The sequence below is a fragment of the Triticum aestivum genome, chromosome 6D, assembly GCF_018294505.1.
Source record: "Triticum aestivum cultivar Chinese Spring chromosome 6D, IWGSC CS RefSeq v2.1, whole genome shotgun sequence".
In the NCBI taxonomy this organism is placed as follows: Eukaryota; Viridiplantae; Streptophyta; class Magnoliopsida; order Poales; family Poaceae; genus Triticum; species Triticum aestivum.
In genome coordinates, this window is record NC_057811.1 from 127,239,274 (window position 1) to 127,264,481 (window position 25,208).

Below are 25,208 nucleotides of genomic sequence, written 5' to 3' on the forward strand. Positions count from 1 at the left end.
CCTTGAATTCTAAACCGATGAAATGAAAAAATGCACATACACACTGACGTGGGAAGCGAGTGGCAACCTGAACATATTCCTAGTCACCAATAAGCTACACCTCCACCCCACACACCATTCATTGCGAGAAGGGATACTTGTCCTTCTTCTCTTCCTCGTCTTCCCCTGCATCTTCTACTCCTAGCCTATTCGTCAACCCGTTTCGTTGGCGCCAACCAACACCAAATCAACATCAGTGCATTCGTCAGCGACGCCTCATCTTCTTCTTCCTCCTTCCTTGGTAGTTTTAGTTCTCATTCTTACGTATTTCCTAGAATAATCTTCCTTTCTTTTTTTGGCTTTATTTTCTGAAATACTCTTTCCTTCTCCAACACCATGGACCACTTGGCCGCTTTAGTTCTTTTTTCCTTCTTACTAGAACAATGCACATGCGTTGTAACGGGATATAAATATTCTAGTACGTTATCTTGTGATTTACCTATCAATAATAATGTGATTCTGTAAATAAATGTTCATCAAATTCTGATAGTGAATTACCTTATATTTTGATTATAAGTTTGGTAAGTAAATTAAAGTGGAATTGTTTCAGAAGGTAAGTAAATTAAGGTGATTGATTATCATATACATGGAAAGTTGGACGAATGAATGATGGAAAGAAAGTGAAATGGGAACCTTACGTTCTTTTTAAGTAGTGGAGAAATACTCTTTCCTTCTCCAACACCATGGACCACTTGGTCGCTTTAGTTCTTTTTTCCTTCTTACTAGAACAATGCACATGCGTTGTAACGGGATATAAATATTCTAGTACGTTATCTTGTGATTTACCTATCAATAATAATGTGATTCTGTAAATAAATGTTCATCAAATTCTGATAGTGAATTACCTTATATTTTGATTATAAGTTTGGTAAGTAAATTAAAGTGGAATTGTTTCAGAAGGTAAGTAAATTAAGGTGATTGATTATCATATACATGGAAAGTTGGACGGATGAATGATGGAAAGAAAGTGAAATGGGAACCTTACGTTCTTTTTAAGTAGTGGAGAAATACTCTTTCCTTCTCCAACACAATGGACCACTTGGCCGCTTTAGTTCTTTTTTCCTTCTTACTAGAACAATGCACATGCGTTGTAACGGGATATAAATATTCTAGTACGTTATCTTGTGATTTACCTATCAATAATAATGTGATTCTGTAAATAAATGTTCATCAAATTCTGATAGTGAATTACCTTATATTTTGATTATAAGTTTGGTAAGTAAATTAAAGTGGAATTGTTTCAGAAGGTAAGTAAATTAAGGTGATTGATTATCATATACATGGAAAGTTGGACGAATGAATGATGGAAAGAAAGTGAAATGGGAACCTTACGTTCTTTTTAAGTAGTGGAGATTCTTGGAACACTCTTGCTTTCTACTATAGCATGAACCACTTCGCCAATGTATTGTCATTTTGTCCTTGCCCACGAACGTTTCGGCAACCTTCAGCGTGTGGACATCCTGCAGAGCATGGTCCGCATTTATCTTGATGAACGCTTGGTCGCCCATGTCGCTAGCGCATGGTGGCCTTTGTCCATGTTGGCAAGCATTGCTCGGCCATATCATTGAGAGCCCGTTGACTATCCTTGGCTGTGAACGCTTTCAAAATGATTCGGCGTGATTAACTATCTGCTTAAATAATTAATTACATAAATAATTAACTACATATCTAATTCTTTGCACGCCTAATTAATTGCCTCCAAATCGATTAGTTATCTGGCTAATTGAAAAAAATCCTTACTTCTGGTTATCCATAGGCATAATTAACAATGTGCCTAATTAATCAATTGCATTAATGACTCGGTTTCCAAATTGATTCGATGCGAAAAAATCCTACTCCTATTTAAATGGACCTAAATAATTGCATATGTAATTAATTTCTAGCTAATTAATTGCATTAATGGTTTGATTTCCAAAATGATACATCACTCGATTTCTAAATTATTTTCGCATTAATGGCTGTTACGAACGACGATATGTGAATATTCCTTCCATAATAGAGATATTACACATTTGACGTGCCTCTTGCAGTATACTCATTCTGCCAGGCCTAACGAGTATTGTAGGACACATTTCCTTGAAGAATTTCTTGACATTTGAATCGACACACTTGATTTTAGAATGTACCCTGCCTGGCTCTCTGTATGACTCACAAGAAATATAATATGACCGCATACACGAACGCCTGTACGTGACAGTCCGACAACCCGCCTGCCACCACAGAGGTGGGAGTGTGAAGGAAGGAAAAACCAGCATGAAGGGGTGGTGGTGGGAGGTGAAGGCAAAAATAAACCGTGGAGACGAAAATAAATCATGTGTACCGGCCTGCCAAGTCCCCTTTAATGGTAAAGATATATATGATTTGGTAAGATAAGAAAATATATGTGATTTGGTAAGATAAGAGAAAAGATATGTTATTTTTGTTGTATTATGAAAGTTGTGATTGTCATTTAATAGTAGAGACAATGAAATAATAAATGGCTGCACATTGAGAAATATTTGTTTTTGTTTTGAAAGGTCATCGAGAAAAATCTTATGTTTGTCTTTTAAAAAGGTGATCTCACATATATGATGCGATTTCTGAATTCTTAATTACCTATTATTTACATGATTGAATTGAATCAACACCTGCCAAAGCAAGCACAAAACAAGATCTCCTGGATTTGGTTTTTTTATGAAAAGGGGAAATAAACTAGTGCGAGGGGGTGGTGGGAGGTGGGTCAAAAATAAACCTGTGGGTGGGGGTGGTGGGAAATGAGGAAAAAATAAACCAGTGGAAGGGGGATGGTGGGAGTGGAGGCAAACATAAATCGGTGAGTAGAGGCTACCAACTCTTCTTTAAGGAGTAGAGATACGTTGATGAGATAGAAAAAATTGATGGGGGAGGTTTAACCAAAATGGAGATGACGCTACCAACTCACCATGGCGTACAGATTTATGCCGATTCTGATTATATGCTGATCACAAAATAATAGGTTGGTTAGAAAAAATAAAACATAGAAAAAAGAAGAAGAAAAAACCGCACACACGCATCAAATGGACTGGCCAATTTTTATTATAGTTAATGTTCTGATAATAATTAATTTGATTTAGGTATGAGTAGTGGAATGCAAAGAAAATTTGGATTAAGTTGAGATTATTTCAATTAGTTAATGCATGTTGTTATTTTGGGAAAGTGCCGATTGATTGAGTTAATGCGCGCGTTAAATGGGTCAACTCAATTGGCTGCACTTTAGGAGTAGAGATAATATAGGATTAATGGAGGTGAGGCGACGCTAGCAACGCCCCCTTTAGGAGTAGAGGTGACACCATGATTTTTTTCCCTGTTTTCACTCAACATAATTGAGTTGAACCACATATATAAAGTGTTAAAATCTACGCAGGCTACCGAAAGCCTCGTAACCTGAATATTATTAACAAGAATATCACAAACTCATGATTGTTTTTCCTGAATATTATTAATTACAAATAAACTTCAGGCTTCCTTTTCCCTAATCGATTTTTTTAATGTCTTTAATTGATTTTTTGACAGGATGTCGCCAATGGAGTCTTTTTTCCTTTCTAATACAAAGTCAAATATCTGCCGTCCGTCTTGCATTAGTCATTCGGCCAAACCATCTGAGCCGTCCAAATCCATCTCCTCCAGACCTCCACGGCCTCGACTTATTTTTCCTCTCCACCATCCCGTATCTCTCCTCTCCCTTCTGACCTACCCAAGCTCCAGTCCACCGCCGCTGTGCCCTAGAACTGCCGCCGCGCCCGCCCTCGTCGCTGGCGCCCTCCCTGTCTCGTAGCGTCCCTGCTCTCTTCCCCCCACGCGCAATCTTGAACTTCGGTTTTGAGGTATGAACTTTACGCATCCAGTGATTACTTCAATCCCGAGCTAATCTCCAGAAATTTATGGTGTCTAGATCCGCCCCTGCTGTCGGTTGCAGGTTTGCAGAGGGCTCGTCGACATGTCTTGGGCGCCAATCGAGAATGACCCTGGTAAAAATTACTTTTATAACTGAATGGATGGATTATCTGGTAATAGTTGAACTAGGTTTGCTCTGTGCATTCCGTCTTGCGGTGTACTGATAAGGCTCCTCCATGGTCATTAGTCCTCACTGGTGCTACTTGTTTCTGGTTTTACCGGAAATTTACTAGATGTGGATGGATATGCCAGAAACCATCATGTGTGGTCTTGTGATGGCATCTTGGACCTTCGTCTTGTGAGCTGTTACTTAATATAACTGTTTAATTTTGTGTTTAACAGTCATAGATGATTGGAGTATCACCAAAGAACTAGCTATGGACAGGGGTGCGTGGAAGTTTGCTATCCATGCGCCCGAACAATGAGTTGGTCGCGAGATCTTATAGGTTTCACCTCTAGCCTACCCCAACTTGTTTGGGACTAAAGGCTTTGTTGTTGTTGTTGTTAGTCATAGAAGATTGAGACATGTGCAGTGTTGCCTATTTCACCTCAGGAAAGTGCCCAACTATTTGCTCAGGTTGTTTGTAGTCCTACAGAGGCTTGCCAAGTAGGTTGTTGTTTGAAGTTTACTACGGATATGGCTAATAAAATGGTTGTTTGCGATTCAAAATTCACAGTACTAATTTGTCTTCATTGTGAGTCAAGAGGAAATTCCTCTCGTACTAAGTTACTCAAGTGTGTATTGATTCCCCCTCTCTTAACAAGTATCATCGGATTGGTGAAAAAAACTGGACTTATCTTCCCAAGCATACTTTTATATGTTAGCTACATGTTCTAACTAGAACATTTTTAATTTCTGCCTTTACTCTTTTCCAAGGAAAGAGGAAAAACTCTCAACCTCTGCATACTGTGTAGGTGTTTTTACGGAGCTGTTGCAACAGTTGCAATTGAAGGGTCTCCAAGTAAGTAATCACCTACCATGAGTTCACTTTTCTTTCGTAAGTCAGCTGGGCACTAATCACTCGATGCATTAGTACAAGGGTAAGAACATTTTTGCATTCAGCTCTCCCATATGATAAAAAAAACTTGCTATTTTGACCAAGTAGGAAAATTAAGCATGCTTTTCTATTTCATTATCTGGTTGACTTATAGGCTTCTCTATTCACCCAGGCTCACAAATACTACTAAAACTATGTTTTTGAAGCACATCGACGCTTTTCTTTTAAAAATGTTGCACAACAATCTGGTTTAGTTTTCGGAGCTAATAATCTGTTTCTGGTTTCTACATGTGCTTCTTTCTACGAAACATGGAAATCTTTTTATACCTCCTCAAAAGCTGTTATTTTATAATATTCTATGTTATTCTTCCTTAACAGGTTGATGAACTCTACTCACTTGATCTTGATGCCCTCAATGATCTTCAGTATGCTATCCCTGCTGCCCATTACCATTAATGTCATTTTTCCTGAATCGACTGTGTCAAACAAATTGGTGTTTTTGCAGGCCAATTTATGGGCTTATAGTTCTGTACAAATGGCGACCTCCAGAAAAAGATGAGCGCCCTGTTATCAAGGATGCAGTCCCAAATCTGTTCTTTGCTAATCAGGTCAGGGTAGTTACGTTGATTGAGTTTGTTTGCGCCGCGTTTACTCTGCATCAGTTTTATAACCAAATCTCTTTTTACTCGTAGATAATTAACAGTGCATGTGCAACCCAAGCTATTGTTTCTGTTCTGTTGAACTCTTCTGGCATCACCCTTAGCGAGGACCTAAAAAAGCTCAAGGAGTTTGCAAAGGACATGCCGCCAGAGCTCAAAGGATTGGCTATAGTGAATTGTGAAAGCATTCGTATGACCAGTAACTCATTTGCAAAGTCAGATGACTACTCTGAGGAACAGAAATCCAAGGATGATGATGTCTACCATTTCATTAGCTATGTTCCTGTTGACGGCGTCCTGTATGAGCTTGATGGACTAAAGGAAGGACCGATTAGCCTGGGAAAATGCCCAGGTGGTATTGGGGAGATGGGGTGGCTGAAGATGGTGCAGCCTGTCATCCAGGAACGCGTTGATAAGTTCTCTCAGAATGAGATAAGGTTCAGTGTCATGGCTATCACAAAGAACCGGAAGGAAATTTTCATCATGGAGCTCAAGGAACTTCAGAGGAAGAGGGAGAACCTCTTATCACAAATGGGTGATCCTTCTGCCAATCGGCAAAGGCCATCCATTGAGCGGTCACTCGCAGAGGTTGCTGCTCAGATTGAGGCTGTGACCGAGAAGATCATAATGGAGGAAGAGAAGGCAAAGAAGTGGAAGACAGAGAACATCAGGAGGAAGCACAACTACGTGCCTTTCTTGTTCAATTTCCTCAAGATCCTCGAGGAGAAGCAGCAACTGAAGCCCCTGATAGAGAAGGCGAAACAGAATTCTCACAGCCGTAACCCTAAGTGAAACCTGCGTTGTAAATTTTTTATCGTCTTGGTTGTTTTGGTTTTGTGTAGAGATGGCTGACTGACTTTGTTTCCTAGCTGAATGGGCCTTGTAGTTCTAGTCCTAGACAGGCCATATATCGATACCGTCCTGGTTTATTCAGGCAGATCTTAAACCATTCATGTAGGGGGGACACTCTGACTCCTTATCAGAATTATATGTGCATCAGAGGGTTTTTTCCCTGTCTAATTCTTCCCAAGCTTTAACTGAAAGTTTGACAATCATGGCAGTTTTTTAAGGGTTAAGTTCATATGAACTATTGCATGCATAAACCATTAAACAATTTCTTGAATACTTGCATCTCTGAACTGATTCTGACCTATCTTGAAATATGAAGAAAAAAACATAGGCTAGATATTTTCTTGGCAAACAAATAAAGAATATATTCGTGGCAAAGAACAGAAACACACTGGATTCAGATTTGATACATTACAAGATCAGAAAAACAGCCACAGCCGCAGAGGCATGGAATATACCACCAAAAAACAAAGGAACACCTCAGCCACGTTTACAGCATACACACAAACTATAGCATAACAAAACATCCCAAATTATGAATTTGGGAGGCGTGGATGATCCAAACCATGGATTGTACAATGACGAACAGAGCGGCTCACAGAAGTTGAGTGCCAGGATTTCGATGTTGCGCCAAACAATGTGATTTATCCTGGGTTCGCAGGCAGAATGCACGCCAACCACAGCAATCGACTGATATACAGTGGATACCCCAGCCAGAGTGCACACAATTTCACATTGACAACTTTGCATCCTAGCCCGTGTCAAGAGCCGTAGACCTCAGCAACAGTGGAGCCTTCTCATTACGTATACTCACTGAACCTCAAGACTCTTCCTTGCCTTTCGCAGATTGCTCCCCCACGTCAGCCTTTTTCTTGTCACTGACTGGTTTTTTGAACTGCACCAAGATCATGGTCATGTTGTCGCATCCGTCTCCACCCATTGTTGATGGAGCCAGGCATCTGTCGAGCACTCTTTCACACACTGCAGAAAGGCTGCTCTCCTGCATTTTTGTGTCATTGTTAAACATAAGAAGTACTCCCTCTGTAAACTAATATAAGACTTTTTAGATCACTACTTCTCCCTCTGATCTAAAAAGTCTTATATTAGTTTACAGAGGGAGTATTTGACAAACATGCAACGTAATCTTCTCCAAAGTACATTGTTTAGATAGGAAAATAACTTGGCACTCACCGTGTGTATATGCTCATGGATGAAATCCACCAACTGCTGGCTTGACATACAGTCCCTGTTCATTAAATAAATTTGTTGCTTCTGTTAGGACTTGAGTGCATAGGTCAGATGAAGCATAGCACCAAGCTGCTACTAAGTTATGCACTTCAGCTGCACACGAAACAAGAGAGCAATGATGGAAAGTGTGGCTATGCACACTACAGGTGGAGAGCCTTACCAAATGCCATCACATGCTAAAACAAGAAAGTCATCCTCATTGCAAAGTTCCACCTAAAAACGAGATTGCATTATCTTAGAATGTAGCATAAGGATCATTGCAGATCATGATTAAGTGCAGAAATTTAAGGTGGTGCCAGCATTTAGAGGGCTTACAACATTGATGTCAGGATTTGAAGTCACTATTTGCTTCTCAGGAGGCAAGAATTTGTTCTGCTTAAATTCCATATCTCCTACACAAAGGCACTCATATAGATAAGTCACCAACAAGGCAGAACATACTAATAAAAGAGAAGAAAAAAATGCATACCAATCGCTCTCGCTAAGTTCAAACTTCCATTTATCCGCCCCATGCGTATGAACCCGCCTGCTTTTAGTATTCTTTCTCTCTCAGCTACAAGCTCTGGCTTGTGGTCTCTGGACAAATTGTATGCCTGTCATGGATGTGACACAGAACAGACAGTCTGACTGTCAGACATATCTTTATGACTAATTATGTGACTAATAGAAGGAACGAGAATACATACCTGGCCAGCCCTAGAAATAACACACCGGGAATCACCAGCGTTTGCCACGACAAGTTGGTTATTCCTTACTAGTGCTACGCATGCTGTACTTCCACATGTTGGCCCATCAAAGTCAGAGTGGGGTCCCTGTTCAAAGATTATCAGTGTGAGATGGCTTAGTGGCCCAAATACAAAATTAGTATGAAACTCTTTTTTAGAATCAAACACAAATAAGGTCCACACATCAACAGTATCATATAATGTGTATCCTTATTTTACAATATAAAGTAGGGTTGCTCCCATTGCACATATACCTCCTCTAGAGCCCAGTCATCTTCTGCATTCTTCGAATCACTGCCTCTCGGAGACCAAATCAACCCTTCTATCATGCCACTGAACTTGTTCATCTTATCTCCTAGTGCAGATAGTTCTCTCCAACCTCTCTGTCCTCGCATCATTTCATCCATTCTGAAGTAATACAACAAAATTAGTCTTTATCATGTTGATGCTATCGGTAATGTCAAATGCCAAATCCATATATTGTTTCATGTGGTGATCCAATGACCCATATACCTAAAGAAAGCTTTATGAACAGCAGTTCCTAGATCACCAGAAGAATATGCTTCACTTTTGAGAACTTGAGAGTGTAGATATTTTGCACAGAATTTGGCAACCACCCTTCCTGCAAAATGAAGAAATATTAGGATGCGCAACATTTGAAAGATTTAGGTTTAAGGTACAAACAAGAAAAGCACCAATCTTTGCAAGTACCTCCATGGCCATCAAAAACACCGAAGAATGCCGTCTCATTGTCAAGATCTAGCAATGCTGAATGCTGAAAAATTATACAGGACATTAAACAGTACATGAGAGAAAGATTTCAGAAATATGTTTTTTTTGCAATATTTCAGAAACATGTTTAGTTTATAATATCAACAAAATTGCAGCATTTGGAAGTGATCAACTATGCTTTATTGTGCAACAGAAAAATAGGTCAGATCGCTTTGCTAAAGCAACAGCACATATCAAAAGCATCACTGCTATCACTGCAACATTGATTCATTAGAATCTGGAAAGATTGATAAACAAGAGCTTATGCATCCGATAATGATTGTTATTAAACTGAAAGCCTGAACCTATGACCCAAAACTAAAACAAAAGCATACCTATTCTTTGTCAATTCATTAAATGAACAATTTTGGATATTGGGAATGGACATCTCTTTTATGGTGAAAATAAATTACACGTCAAATGTTTCATGTGCCCACAAAGTCCACGCCAAGTTGCCGTGGAAGATAAATAATAGTGCTTCTATGCTCTCTCTTGACCTAGATTGGACAAACCCTGAAGCCACGCAAAGTAACTGGAGGAGCAGTTAGTGGTTGTGAATCAGACATTCAGTTTAATGTTTTGTACTGCTCTCAGGAACTAGATTGGACAAATCCTGTAGCAACATTATGTCACAGGCAGGGGTGGTTGTGAATCAAGCATTTAGTTTAATGTGTTCTACAGTGCTGGCTTTACACTAGCTGGGAGAGCATAGAAGCACTAGTCAAAGTCAAAACTAGAATGTGTGGCCCCACCAGCTTCAAAGTATCAGCATTATTTTCAGGTAGTAAGTACAATCATGATAAGAAAGTTGGATCATGACAACAAGGTTTCTATTAAGAAATGAGCTCAAGGAAAAGTAGTAGCTACACCCAAGTTCATTGCACCCCGGTAAAATCAAAACAAGTAGCAAATAAATCTGAAATCTCGTGGCTTTGATTATGAACAAATGTTAGGTGCTTGCAAAGTTTGGTGGCCAAATAACATCAAATGATCTCCACACAAATGAAATACAAATTCCGCTCAAACAGTGGACATGTGTTTGAGCACAAATTTTGTTTTTCTTGTACAGAGCTCCTTGGATTTCATTTGGCAACCAAATTTTGCAAGCACCTAGAACATTTGGTCATAATCGAAGCCAGAAAGTTTCATATTTTTCATTTATTTTATTTGCTATGTTTTCGATCATGGGTGCAATGTCCGTGGGAATAGAAAAACCACTTTCATGAGCTCAATGTTGTTTTGGTTTCCTCTTTTTTTTGTCTTTGTTTTCGTTTGGTCGTTCCCACCATTGGTTGTTTGTACTTTATAAGCTTTATATTGACGTTTTTCTTCTAATACACAACAACACGCATCAAGGTACGTGTTCTAGAAAAAAAAACTCAATGTTCAGTGTTGTTAAAACAATTAGAATAGCCTTGAAGTGGAAAACTCACAGCATCTTCCATGCTTGCACGCCATCCTTGCATAGATGAAAGACCAAATTTGAGTTTATCATTTTCCCCGTCTTCGGATAGCTTATCGGTCTTTGGAGTACTGAGGTAAACTCCCATCTTGGCAAGGAAAGAAATCTGCATATCATCAAAATGGAAATATAATAGAACAGTTAAGTACTGGAAATTAATCAGGTCATTCTGAATGACACTTACACCGACAGACACATTTGCTAACAGTGAAACATAAACCTGTGATGTAGAATGGATACCACAGTTCAAGTAGCTCTGAACCTTGTTAACAACATTCCAGTGCATCAAATCTCAAGCTTCGATTACAGTTCCATAGGAAGCTAAAAAGTTCCTGAAGACAATCAAGATGGCAAGAATCATCACCAAACAGAAGAGCAAAATCAACCAACAACAAGCCCAAATAGCAACAGAAAGACACTGCATCAGCATGATAGGCCAAAAAGATCAAGAGCGCAACTACCCAAATTACCACATAACAGATGCAGAAAATAGCAGAGACAAGAACCTAAGACAGTCGGATATAAGTGCCATGTATCACCAACAAGGACATATATAGTTTCCCAACTCCAATTTATCATCAAGACATTTCGAGCCCTCCATATAAGAAACCCAATCATTGTACGACAGACATCAGAAGTCACAAGCGAACAACTGCGAAACCCCAATTATACCTGCACGGAAGCAGAAGTAGCCTAACCCCCATGGCTACCATATAAAGCTAAGGCACTTTCGTCAACCACCACCAATAATTATCACAATTAATACTACTATGATAATTCTTTTCAAAATGTAACACACAAGGTGGTACGTATTAAAAAACGTCCTGGAAACACATATATTTTTCTGATAAAATAAGCAGCAGGTGAATTCTTTATCAAGATAATAATTGAATAAAATAAGCAGCCACCTATACTGCTTCGTATGATCCACCCATGGAGCACATTCTAAGTTAGATTCGCGCAAATCCATCGCCAATAAACGAGAAATGCCCCATGATGACAGGGCATATAATGATACGACCACTACACAGAAACCATTCCCGGCTCTCAAATCTATCATCTCCACTCCACCCCCCAACAGCTCCCAATTTGGCAACAAGAACCCCATCCCAAGATCGACCATGACACCAGCAGTCAGCAGCCCACCTCGAGAAACCCGACCTCAGCAGAGGGCTGGGAAGAACGGAGAAGAATGCACAGGCCAAGAAACCAGCTGCATCGAGAAAGGAAGCAGATTCTCTGGCAGGATTTTATTGTACCTTGCATGACGGCTGGCGCGCGCAGCTGAAGGTGGCGGATCACGGCCGGGTGCGCGTGTGCCGGGCTGTCGCGGGGAGGGGGGGAGGAGATTCCGATTTGGAGTTTTGGAAGCGGCGCGGGACGGAGGAGGGCGGCCCTTGCGGTTGCGGAGGGGCAAGGAAGGTGATAAGATGCAGCGTGAGATGGAATTTGATTTCCTTTTCCGGTGGGCTGGTGTTGGTGGTGTCGCCGCTGACAAGAATGGAATACAAAATGTTCAGGCGTCACGTTCCTGTCATGAGAATTTCCGTTTTAGCCTGTCAGCAGCTCTTGTATTCCTCACAGCGCAGCCTGACAAGAACCTACTTAATGTCTGAATGACAGGTTTTAATGTTTCTTCTTTTTTGAATTTTTTTAGTGATCTTTCATGCTATATAGATAATGTGGGGTTGTAAATTGACCCAGTCCGAGGGAGGTGGGAAGGGACCCCAATGTAAATTCCGAACTACTCTCTGTTCGAAAATACTTGTCGGAGAAATAAATCAAAAAATAAAAAATAATGTATCTAAAATTAAAAATACGTCTAAATATATCTATTTTCTTCAACAAGTATTCCCAGACGGAGGAACGAGATGTAACAACAGTAATACTCCCTTCGTCCTAGATTACTTGTCAAGAGAATGGATGTTCTAGATAGGATGCAGATCTATAGAAGTAAAAGGACATTACACCAAGTCCATGTGTCAGTGTCAAAACCGGCAGATCTTGAGTAGGGGGGCTCGAACTGTTAGATCAGATCAATGGATAACAAGAGAAAACATGCACAAAGTTACCCAGGTTCGGGCCCTCTCTATGAAGGTAAAATTCTACGTCCTACTCTTGCTTGTACTCCTTCCGTCCCAAAATTCTTGTCTAGACTAATATAAGACAAGAATTTTGGGACGGAGGGAGTATTATATAAGTGTCAAAGTACATAGTTGACTACCACGAAATCGCGAGTTGTGAGATAAGCCCTAGAGATATGATGAATGGCTATATGGATGCCATAATCAGGGCCGTCCACAGGCCTGTGCGAACAGTGCGACCGCACAGGGCCCCCAATATTTCAGGGGCCCCCCGTTTTGGGCCTAGTTATATTTTTTAGTAGGCTATTTCCTTTTGTTTGCATGGTTCTCGGCCTGCCCAGCCTAATAGCCCGAGTCTCCTCTGAACGAAATCCCTCACGATGTGGGCCTGCTACCGATTAGTTAGGTCGTCGCTTCTTTTCCGGCATTCCCGAGTTCCCCGGCTTGATCGTATCTCGGTATCTGCCTGGCATCGGCGCGATCGCAAGGATAGGAGGGCAGTGCCAGGCGGTAGAATTCACGCCATGAATTCGAACAGAAATCAGCGCCGGGCTAGCAGGGGCCAACGCCGCCAAGGAAAGCAGAAAACCGCCGATGGATTTACGCATCACAGACTAACTGTCCATGCCCATCAGGTGCGTCAAAGCTGATTTCTTTAGGCTATTTTTCTGTCCAAGAGTTAATGACTAACGAGTATACTTAAACATGTGAATCTAGTTCTCCAATTAATTAACAAATTGCTATATGTTCGTTGCTCAGTGATCGAACTATTTGGAGGGAGATAGTCAGTATGAGATATATATCTAGATATGGTATGAAAAAAGTTATATAATTTAAATAGTACAGTGTGTTTTTTCTGTGTGAAGAAGTGAGTGTTTTTTAGCTATAGCAATTTTCAGATTTTAGGGCACAATTTGCGTTTCGCACGTGGGCCTCTAATTTCTGGAAACGGCCCTGGCCATAATAATAATCTATTGACTAGCCTGACCTCGCCTTATATAATGTACCAGAGGCCTAGGACAATAAGAGTCCTAGTCAGATACGTCGGTGGAGAGGAGTCCTTGTATTGATCACCAAGTCTTGTGGTATCTTCCTCGTATATGTCATGTGCTGTCCGAAGTGGCCCGTTAGTGAACCGCCATGGGGGTCCTCGGCCCGATCCACCTGGTCGGGAGACGACGTGGTGAGTACCCCTAGTCCAAGACACCGTCAGTAGCCCCCTGAACCGGTCCTCAAGTTAGGGACGCTCCTCGGTTCTTCCGAACTGTTTTCATCTTCGGTTGTCGGTCTTGAAAGTTGGTTCAACAAATCTTCCCGTCTTCCATTGATGACCCACAAGTATAAGGGATCAATCGTAGTCCTTTCGATAAATAAGAGTGTCGAACCCAACGGGGAGCAGAAGGAAATGACAAGCGGTTTTCAACAAGGTATTTTCTGCAAGCACTGAAATTATCGGTAACTGATAGTTTGGTAGCAAGATAATTTGTAACAAGTAACAATAGTAACAATAGGTGCAGCAAGGTAGCCCGATCCTTTTTGTAGCAAAGGACGGGTGGGAACGGTCTCTTATAATAAGTAAAACGTTCTCAAGGAAACATAGGAATTTTATCTAGTCACTTTCGTCATGTTTGTTTTATTTGCATGCACTCCTTTGATAATTTGATATGTGGATGGACCGGTGCTTGGGTGTTGTTCTTACTTGAACAAGCTTGCCACTTATGATTAACCCCTCTCGCAAGCATCCGCAACTATGGAAAAAAAATTAAGATAAAATCTAACCATAGCATTAAACATATGGATCCAAATCAGGCCCTTACGGAACAATGCATAAACTAGGGTTTAAGCTTATGTCACTCTAGCAACCCATCATCTAATAACTACTCCACAATGCATTCCCTTAGGCCCAAAGATGATGAAGTGTCAGTAGTCGACGTTCACATAACACCACTAAGGGAATCACAACATACACATCATCAAAATATCAAAGATGGTGAAGTGCCATGTAGCCGGCGGGAGGGCTCCGTTTTCATGTGCTTCTTCAAGTTTTGTTAGGATTTGTGTCCAGCTCAAGAAGACGAGACGGCGGCGGCTTCTTGAAGATGGAATAAGATTCTCCCCGCCCAGCCCCTGTCCCAATGGTGTGTCTAGCATCGTCGGAGGGCGTGTGGAGGTGTGTCTCCAACGGATCTCGCGGGATTTGGTCGGTGGTTGTCTTTGGTGGATCTGCTCGGATCCGGTCTTTGTTCGTCTTTGTTCATGTGTCTTCAGGTTGGATCCTTCCGATCTAAACTTCTCTTCATCCGTGACGCCCGGATAATTAGACTACAGTAATTCCCTGCTAATGATGCCACGTCACCTCTGTCACTGTAGTTAATCTCGGGTTAGTTCAAAACCGATTCAAATTCAAGATTGAATTAAAGTCAAACGGTAAAGATTTTCAAATATTAAAACTAAAATGTTGGGGTCTTGCCAAATAATGTATAGGTAATTATTGTGGAGAAACCACATTTTTATAAAAGGTTTAAATGCACTTAAATGATTAAAACAGTAGGTAAAACTATTAAATAAATGCCTTTGATATTTTATAAAATCATAAACTATTTTATTTTGAGGTAAAACTTTTTAGGGTAGTGGGTTGTTTTGAAACACTAATTTGGAGCTATTGTCATATTTTACTAAACTAAGAATAATGTGTAACTAAAATAAAACAGAAAAGAAAATATGAAAAAGTAAAAGAAAACAAAATAAACAAAAGACCCCCTCCCCTGGGCCACCAGGTCGGCCCACCCCGCCTATAACCCCCCCCCCCCACTACCAGAAACCCTAACCCCCCACTCCCCACGATCCCCTCGATCTCTCTCCCCTTCCCCGCGTGGATCTGGATCGGGGGCGCTCGCCCCCGAGCCGACCCCGATGCCCGTCCGCGCTGCCTCGTCCCCTCTGCCCCGATCTAGAACTCGGGCTCGGCTCCGACGCCATCGCCGCTCGGAGCCCTCCTCGCCGGAGCCACGACGCCGCCGGACCGCGTCCTCATCCCCGCCCCGACCTCGTCGTCGGACGCCGCTCACCGGAGCCGCTCCGCGTCGCCTCGCCTCCCCGCCTCTCCATCGCCGGCCACCCCGAACTTCCCCGAGCCCACTGCCCTGTGCCCTGCGTTCCCCTCGTGAGCGCCCCCCTTTTTTCCCCTTTTCCCCGTCACCGGATCCGGCCCACGTCCTCGCGCTCACCGCAGCCGTCCCGATGCCCGCGCATGGCCACGGCGCGCCGACCGCGTACTGGGCTTGCCCGGCTCGCGCCTGTCGCTCCCTAAGCATGCCCCCCTCCCGCGCGCATGATCGTGCCCCTGCCCCGCTACCCTCGCCCTCGCCGTACGCGCCCTTCCCCGCGCGCGCCCCGCTGCTGCACTGCCGCTGCTGCTTTCCGCGGCATCGCCCGCCGCTGACGTCGCAGCCCGACGCGCGGCCGCGCTCACCGCCGCCCCGCACCGCTCCTCCCGCACCGGCCCACGAGCCTCGCCGAGGCCACGGCCTCGCCCCGCCGCGCCGGGCTACGGCCACCGCCGGCGCCCCCTGTTGCCCCGTTCGGGTGCACGGGCGCCCACGCCCACACCCCGCGCCCGTTAACCCTATTGGCCCCATGGGCCTATGACAAGTGGGCCTAGCCCCTGAACGAAAAAAATATAAATAATAAAAATATTAATTAGTTAATTAACTAACTAAATTAATTAACTTAATTAATCCTGATTAGTTAACCTAATTAACTATTGTTTAACTAATTATATAGTAATTAGATTAGTTAAACCCTAAATTAGAATAAACAGAGTATGACATGTGGGACCCACGTGTCAGGTTGACCAGTCAACCTCTGTTGACTGCTGACATCATGCTGACGTCATGATGATGTCAGCATGCACTATTCTGGATAATGTTGGATTTAAATAAATAATAAAATCAGAAAATGATTAAATCTTTAAAAAATCATATAAAATAAACCGTAGCTCAGATGAAAATACTTTCTACATGAAAGTTGCTCAGAACGACGAGACGAATCCGAATACGCAGCCCGTTCGTCTGCCACACATCCTTAACATATCGAACTCGCAACTTTCCCCTCCGTTTCATCTGTCCGAAAATGCGAAACATCGGGAATACTTTCCCGGATGTTCCCCCCCTTCGTCGGTATCACCTCCTACCGCGTTAGGACATACCTAGCACCGCGTTTTGCCTCCTTATGTTTTGTGATGCTTTGTCTGCTTCGTATTTACTGTTTCTTCCCCCTCTCCTTCTCCGGTAGACTACGAGACCGACACTGCTGCTGCCCAGTTCGACTACGGAGTTGACGACCCCTCCTACTTGCCAGAGCAACCAGGCAAGCCCCCGCCTTGATCACCAGATATCGCCTATTCTTCTCTATACTGCTTGCATTAGAGTAGTGTAGCATGTTACTGCTTTCCGTTAATCCTATAATGATGCATAGCCTGCCCTTGCTTCTACTGTTGTTACCTTTACCTGCAATCCTACATGCTTAGTATAGGGTGCTAGTTTTCCATCAGTGGCCCTACATTCTTGCCCGTCTGCTATGCTATACTATCGGGCCGTGATCACCTGGGCGGTGATCACGGGTATATACTTATATACTCTATACATGACACAGGTGGTGACTAAAGTCGGGTCGGCTCGTAGGAGTACCCGCAAGTGGATCTTTGTGGCGGAGCAACAGGGCAGGTTGAGACCGCCTAGGTGAGAGGTGGGCCTGGCCCTGGACGGCGTCCGCGGTTACTTCGACATAACACGCTTAACGAGTTCTTGGTATTTGATCTGAGTCTGGCCATTTGGTCTATACGCACTAACCATCTACGCGGGAGTAGTTATGGGTATCCCGGCGTCGTGGTATCAGCCGAAGCCTTCGTGACGTCAGGGACTGAGTGGCGCGCACCGGATTGGACTGGAACGCCACTAGGCTAGGTCTGCTTCCGGCCGTGTACGCAACGTGTAGGTGTGCAATGGGCGATGGGCCCAGACCCCTGCGCGCATAGGATTTAGACCGGCGTGCTGACCTCTCTGTTGTGCCTAGGTGGGGCTGCGACGTGTTGATCTTACGAGGCCGGGCATGGCCCAGAAAAGTGTGTCCGGCCAAATGGGATCGAGCGTGTTGGGTTATGTGGTGCACCCCTGCAGGGAAGTTTATCTATTCGAATAGTCGTGTCCCTCGGTAAAAGGACGACCCGGAGTTGTACCTTGACCTTATGACAACTAGAACCGGATACTTAATAAAATACACCCTTCCAAGTGCCAGATACAACTCGGTGATCGCTCTCTAACAGGGCGACGAGGAGGGGATCGCCGGGTAGGATTATGCTATGCGATGCTACTTGGAGGACTTCAATCTACTCTCTTCTACATGCTGCAAGATGGAGGCTGCCAGAAGCGTAATCTTCGACAGGACTAACTACCCCCCTCTTATTCTGGCGTTCTGCAGTTCAGTCCACCGATATGGCCCTTTACACATATACCCATGCATATGTAGTGTAGCTCCTTGCTTGCGAGTACTTTGGATGAGTACTCACGGTTGCTTCTCTCCCTCTTTCCCCCTTTCCTTTCTACCTGGTTGTCGCAACCAGATGCTGGAGTCCAGGAGCCAGACGCCACCGTCGACGATGACTCCTACGACACTAGAGGTGCCTACTACTACGTGCAGCCCGCTGACGACGACCAGGAGTAGTTAGGAGGATCCCAGGCAGGAGGCCTGCGCCTCGTTCGATCTGTATCCCAGTTTGTGCTAGCCTTCTTAAGGCAAACTTGTTTAACTTGTGTCTGTACTCAGATATTGTTGCTTCTGTTGACTCGTCTGTGATCGAGCACTTGTATTCGAGCCCTCGAGGCCCCTGGCTTGTATTATGAGGCTTGTATGACTTATTTATGTTTTAGAATTGTGTTGTGATATCTTCCCGTGAGTCCCTGATCTTGATCGTACACATTTGCGTGCATGATTAGTGTACGGTCAAATCGGGGGCGTCACAAGTTGGTATCAGAGCCAACCGCCTGTAGGAATCCCCCTTTCCAACACCTTGGCCGAAGTCGAGTCTAGTCATTGAAAAACTTTTACTAACATGGCTGTGTGGCTTACGGGCCCACGTCGCCATTGGGTGGTATTAGGATCTTTTACTCCTTGTCTATACTCTGGGACTCTGATCTCTCTCCTATTCGGGTTAAATGATTTTGCTAAAAAGACTAACTGTAGGCTCTCGTAAATACTTTCTCCCGGAGAGCCCTTTATCACAGATGGTCGCCGACTGCACCAGAAGATGTTGAAGATACTCTTCGATCATTCCCGAGACCCTTGTGCCCTCTGCCTTTTCAATTCCCTACTACTGATATATCCATATGGATAACAACATACACTTGTAGTTCATACAATTACTCTGAGTTTCTCTTGTTATTACCAGATACATCGAATTGCTCTCCGGCTTTTTAAGAATCCCTTGTACTACTGCCTTGTAGTTCCTTGCCGCAGAAATACCCATACGGATAATTACTCGCACCTACCGAGTATCGACTCGTCCCCAGTTGATTCATGTATTTCACAATAGTCTTCAAAATACTATTCGATCTTCCGAAAATCCTCAGAAGCCTATTGCTCTTGAAATTCTTGCTTACTAGCATTATGATTAATCCCATAAGTCTCGAAATCTTATTGGCACCCTTTGTCATTATATTTTTGAGTCCATTGATTCAATATGTTGCGAATGCTCGCAATCCTCAATCAGATCCTAGAATTCATCCTTCCGGCTCAGACATCATTTTTAACATGAGCTGGATCTCGACCAATCAAATTTGCCATCGATTATACCCGTAAGTTTACTCGACTTACCCATCCTCAATCAGAGCGTTTGCTTCTGATCCCTCGAATTTGAAATTATAAATCCTTTGCATTGAGCTTTGAGTTAGTCAGTTGTTTCTATAATCTGATCTCCTTGCATTCTTTCTTCCTCTGGTTGAGTACTGATGCTCACATCAGATCCCTTGTGGACCACCAGACCCTTTTGTCGGATTTTATCCGACAATGTCCTACATATTAAATAAGCTTGTGAGCTTTTCCTCGGATACATGATGCCTTTGGTAAATTGTATCCTCTGCTTTGTGAACCATGCTCTACTTTTGAGCTTGTGTTATTTACTCCTGAAGTTTGTGGTATATGTTCCTAAGATGCTCTGATGGGTTGAACCTACGCCTTTGTAGGGGAACGCAGCAGAAAACAAAAATTTTCCGACCTACGCACCAGCCCAGGACCACTATGGAGACTGCATACATGGTTTGATCTTTTTCGTTACCGACTCGTAGCGCAGCGGGAAGTAGAGTCGATGACGATCGGCGGTGCAGATCCCCGCAGCTAGGATTTACAACCTCCCAACCGCGAGGATGTATACCCTCATCTGCTCCTCAGACAGCCCTCCGGGAGGCGGTCGAACAGCCCCCCGGACGGTGTTGCGGACAGCCCTTCAGGAGGACCTTCGAAACTCGAACGGTCACTCGGACAGCCCTTCGGGAGGACCTTCGAAACTCGGACGGTCACACGGACAGCCCTTCGGGAGGCACTCACGAACTAAGACCGAAACTACGATCTCTCTACAGAGTTGCACACATACGGTGTCATCTATCCGGCAGGGCTTCGCCGTCCAGAACTAGTTCCTGCCGGAACCCAGACAGCCTTACGGCTCTACGAAACTCTTTTCGTGGGAGGGAGAGAAGAAGCCAGATAATGCATGGCATGTGTATGAGAGCAAGGGATGAGTGTGGAGGGCTGCCCCTCCACCTCTATTTATAGGAAATCCCAAGGGGGTAGGGTAGTTTCACAAAAAACCCAAAATGCACATGAATGAAGTCCTTCCACAAGGACCTAGGAGTGAAACCAAGGAACAAGAGGGTCCCCAAGGGGGGATACCCCATGTGGCCGGCCACACCCCCATGAGGGGCCCAAAAAATGGCTCCTATCCATCCATGTCATCCCCAAGATCTTTTGGAGCAAAGCCCCAAAAGGTGGCTTTCCATAAAGTAACCATAAAGCTGATTTTCACTATTCACGACGACATTTTTCAGCGTTTGATCGAACTGAAAATATTTATGTGGGCTAAGAACATTTCCAGTACCCACTAAAATGATTTTCAACGCGTTCCGAAACAATTCCGGTTTTAGTGATTTTCATCTGCGAAACGCATCTGAAGTGGCTCCGGCAGCTCCGGAACATTTCCGGTTTTTATCTTAGAAAATTCCAAAAAGCTTCCAGAATGATTCTGGCATACTCCAAGAATTATCAGGCATGTGCCGAAACCAATTTGACTTAATGGTGTATCCCGAAACAACTTTTCGGTATCATCGAAACTTATCCAATGACCTCTCTCTGCGGTACGATTCCGCTGTCCGAAACTTTTTCGGTGATTTTCTCTCAGACTCCCTGTCTAGTATTCAGCAGATAGATGACCCTTAAGCGTGTGACCCTATAGGTTCGGTGAAGTATAGACATGACCCGGAACCCCTTCCGATCAATGATCAACATCGGAGCCGTGGACACCCATATTGACCCCTATACCCACACGAATAAATATTCGAGTGAACCTCCAGTTGCCATGTGCTATTCCTGTTGCTTCGCGATATGTTACAAATACCCGAGGTGAGACATGTTGGCATTCCCGTGGATCAACAACTTGTCCACTATGCTAGTTACCTCGTTACCGGTATTGTTCTCTTTTCTCGTTATCGTGTTCCGGCATCCCCGTGATCAAATCACAAAGTGTCTGGCCAGACGATGATGGATACCGTAACACCGAGAGGGCCCAGAGATATCTCTCCATCGTCGGAGGAGCAAATCCCAATTTTGAGCTATCAAGTTACTTGACACACTTTTCCATGAACCCGTAAGCCGCCGTAATAGCCACCCATTTACGGATGACGTTTAACAAACCCCAAAGTTCATGAAGCAAGCATGAAGAAACTCGATACTCTCATGGTCTAAGGAATCATGCAAACGTTAACCATCTCTGTGTTATGTACCAATAAACTTGTGACGAATGAATCTCATAGCATAACATCAATCCGGGTCGATTCAACACAAATGTTCTCTTAACATTGTGCCCTCAAGGTTGCTGACATAGACATGCCCATGATCAGGAAAACATAACCATCATGCAACACTTGAGCTAGTCTTAGAGGCCAGACTAGGAATACATTTTACCGTTTATTATTCCACACGTGCATATGAGTCTTCCTCCGAGCCTCGTGGTTATTGCAGACTCGAGAACCATAGCAGTTATAGCATGGAACATAAACATAATTATGAACTCGGAGATAATATCATTTATTATCGCCTTTAGGGCATATCTCCTACAGACTCCCACTTGCACTAGAGTCAATAATCTAGCTTATGCTAATGCACTTCACACCTGTGGCACACCGGTGTAACTATGCTTCGCTTGTGGTATAGCCTGATGTCCAACGGATCTGATGACTTCAGTTCCGTGTGTATCTTTGCATGTCCTCGCGTTTTCACAAAATTCATATTTTGTGTGGACTTGGCTTTGTATGTATGTGAATCACAGGTCGAACCTGGATTCCTCAGACTGAGTTATGGAGCAACTACCTGCAGTAGTGTCCCATTGTCAAAAGCCATCTTGGAACTATACTAAGTTCATGAATGAACTATATGATTCAACATCTTCTTTGTCGCTTCTAAAGCGTCAACATACTTAGCCCTTGTTATAGAATTCGCCACAGTACCTAGTTTGAACAAATTCCAACTAACTGTGCCACACATTGTGTGTTACACAAAACCCTTAATTTAAATCAAAAATCGCATGGAGAAAAGATGAAGATTGTATCGATGTAACATTTTACAACGAACTCTTCATGATCTCTGCTTGCGAGAAAACCATGTCATCAGTACTTACTCTAGTACTCTGTGACATCTTTCACTGTTGTCCCATGATCAGTAATTTGATCACTTTGGTATCCATACTCGCAACACCTTGGGAGTATCGGACATATCTGGTTGTTTTACATACCATGGAATACATGATTAATCCAAACACAAAAGTGTGTGGAATCTACATCATGTATTTTACTCATCAGTGTTTTGGGACACCGAGTCTTGCAAAAACTCTTTCCATGTGACTTTGGCAAGAATCACTCCTTGGCGTTTTAAATGCTAAAAGGTTTTAGCATCTTGTCAATATGTATTCATTGCTTAGCCCCATAAGGTAAATCTATCTCCATAGATCATCATGCCTAATATTGAGGCTATTTAGCCTAAGCACTTCATCGAAAAACTATTTTCAAATGAAGTCCTAATTCGTGTCAAGAAATTTATTTCCAATTACCAATGTGCCAAGCACATAAGGTTTTTAGAAATATTATTACGCTCCAACTTACTTTCTTGAATTACAAGCATCTTCGTTACCCATTGATGAAGTCAAAACCCCTTTGACCATTTCATCAAAACATGAAGATTCCAACTCCATTTTGCTCTCTTCTGTCCATTGCTGGAACTCTGAAGTTTGCATACCTACTAGCATCCTATGGATCGACAAATTACTTTGGACTGTATCATATACAAGTCCTAGCTTTCATTTCCATCAGATGGAAATCCTTTTTATCATCCATGCTTCATATCTCATGATTGAAATATGTATTAATTGCTAGTTCAACCCGAACCGACTTTAAGCATCGCTACGATGAAAACAACCTCATCGTAGTCAACTCTTGAACTTGTTATTTCAACAAGTCGAGCTTTATGGATAAAACATTTTATCCGTATCAGTTTTAAGTTCCATAAATATTCGTTAGACTCTAAGTCTTCCGAAAGGTGTATCAAGGTTTTAATCTTGAATCACTTATATGGAAACTAACTCGGGTTGTATTGGCATTTAGCCAATTCCGGAGTCAGGGCCCATCAACGCTTCCTTGTGTATCGTAGGTATAATGTTGTCTAACAACAATATCTCGTTTGCGCACCTGAGAGGTTTGCACGAGCCTTGCCTACGTGGTTCAGCTGCAAGTTCGATCGAAGTTCATACATTTTATTGTAGAGACTTCCGTATCAGTCGCGGTAGGAAACTCTGGAATTACTTCCAAGGTCTCTTTCCTTTGATCTGATGACGTAGATACTGTTTATCTCGTCGAGTTGCACTATTCTCCCACTCACCTTTTTGAAAGAACCATTCTCTTTAAAAGCACACCGTTTCGCGGCAAAACTATTTGCCTCGGTATAGTGAGGGAGGAATACCCAACATTTTGGTATAACCTACAAAGTAGCACTTGTCTGATTTGGAATAGGTTTGTAACCTTTTACACAAGCCCCATATTCCAAATGTTAATAAAAGATATAACATGGTTGGGCGTACCATACCATGGCTTCATTTCAACAGACCCGATGTAGCTCTTTTCAGTGTAAAAGCCGCAGTCTCTAAAGCATCACTTTAAAAGGATAATGGCAAATTTATTATGTCATCTTTGACCTTACCATGTCATAAATGGTTTGATTACATCTCCACAGACTTTCCACTTGCAGTGGTGTTCCGGGAGGTGCAAGTTATGAAACCCCTTTCACAACTCATCAGACATTCGCTAAACATGTAACTCAAATATTCCTTTGTGCAATCAAATTGCAGAAACATAATTTTCTTGTTACAATAACTTCTACTTCATTTTTGAGAACCTTTCGAATGATTTCAAAAGATCCAGACTTACGTCTCATCAAGTAAATATCCATATATCTACTTGAGTCATTTCTGAAGATAAATAAATCCACCACTAACAACACTTATCGGACTACACACATCAAATGTATGATCACTAATAAGTTTGTTGTTCGTTCCTTATGGCCTGTGAACGGTATTTTAGTCACTTCACTTTTCGGAGGAAAGTTGCAAGTGTCAGATGATTCAAAATCAAGAAGACTTCAAAATCCATCATAATGGAATTTTCCATGCGGTTTCTCCAATGTGACCAAATGTAGTGCCACACTTGTGTGGTATTCTTTTAGTCTTGCGACATTTAGCGTCAGTGTTATGGATGTATCATATTACCATCAATATTCATAACATACATGCCATCTTGGATGGAAGCATGGCCCTTCATGTTATTCATAATACTTAACAACAATTGTTGTTTTTATGAACAACTCTTTTGCAACAAACATTGTGCAATGGGCTAGAGTGTATGAAACTCTAAAATGAATTATGAAAGTAAACCCAGAGGTATTGTATTATTATCAATATTCATAACATACATCTCATTCATAATGAAAGTATGGCCCTTGTGTTATTCATAACATCGAACATAAAAAGTTCTCTTATGAACAACCTTCTTGCAAGATACCTTATGCAATGGGATAGAGTTTGTAAAACTCTAAATGAATTATGAAAATAAATACAGACGGCAATACACCGATGGAAGGTATAGTAACATTTA

The 25,208-nt window shown here is 42.7% G+C and overlaps 2 protein-coding genes across 5 annotated transcripts; one reads left to right on the forward strand and one right to left on the reverse strand.

The window, feature by feature from the left end:
• The first annotated feature begins 3,667 nt into the window (after nucleotides 1-3,667).
• On the forward strand, nucleotides 3,668-6,645 carry LOC123144058 (ubiquitin carboxyl-terminal hydrolase 2). 2 transcript variants are annotated; one of them, XM_044563076.1, is made up of 6 exons: nucleotides 3,668-3,881; nucleotides 3,950-4,025; nucleotides 4,867-4,913; nucleotides 5,328-5,374; nucleotides 5,455-5,557; nucleotides 5,642-6,645. In XM_044563076.1, the coding sequence occupies exons 2-6, from the start codon at nucleotides 3,995-3,997 to the stop codon at nucleotides 6,398-6,400; spliced, it is 987 nt and encodes a 328-aa protein (XP_044419011.1). In that variant the 5' UTR covers nucleotides 3,668-3,881; nucleotides 3,950-3,994; the 3' UTR covers nucleotides 6,401-6,645. The 2 variants fall into 2 exon arrangements, with proteins under 2 accessions (XP_044419011.1, XP_044419012.1); XM_044563077.1 differs by having other exon boundaries at nucleotides 3,670-3,881; nucleotides 3,974-4,025.
• Nucleotides 6,646-6,796: 151 nt separating this feature from the next.
• LOC123144057 (probable protein phosphatase 2C 11) lies at nucleotides 6,797-12,214 on the reverse strand. Of its 3 annotated transcripts, none has more exons than XM_044563074.1 (12): nucleotides 11,923-12,214; nucleotides 10,884-10,995; nucleotides 10,635-10,769; nucleotides 9,142-9,205; nucleotides 8,944-9,052; nucleotides 8,685-8,838; nucleotides 8,392-8,517; nucleotides 8,175-8,298; nucleotides 8,021-8,097; nucleotides 7,866-7,918; nucleotides 7,649-7,703; nucleotides 6,797-7,457 (listed from the first exon to the last, which is right to left on the reverse strand). In XM_044563074.1, the coding sequence occupies exons 2-12, from the start codon at nucleotides 10,947-10,949 to the stop codon at nucleotides 7,278-7,280; spliced, it is 1,143 nt and encodes a 380-aa protein (XP_044419009.1). In that variant the 5' UTR covers nucleotides 10,950-10,995; nucleotides 11,923-12,214; the 3' UTR covers nucleotides 6,797-7,277. The 3 variants fall into 3 exon arrangements, with proteins under 3 accessions (XP_044419009.1, XP_044419008.1, XP_044419010.1); XM_044563073.1 differs by having other exon boundaries at nucleotides 10,848-10,995; XM_044563075.1 differs by having other exon boundaries at nucleotides 10,904-10,995; nucleotides 11,923-12,139.
• Between the last annotated feature and the right edge of the window lie 12,994 nt (nucleotides 12,215-25,208).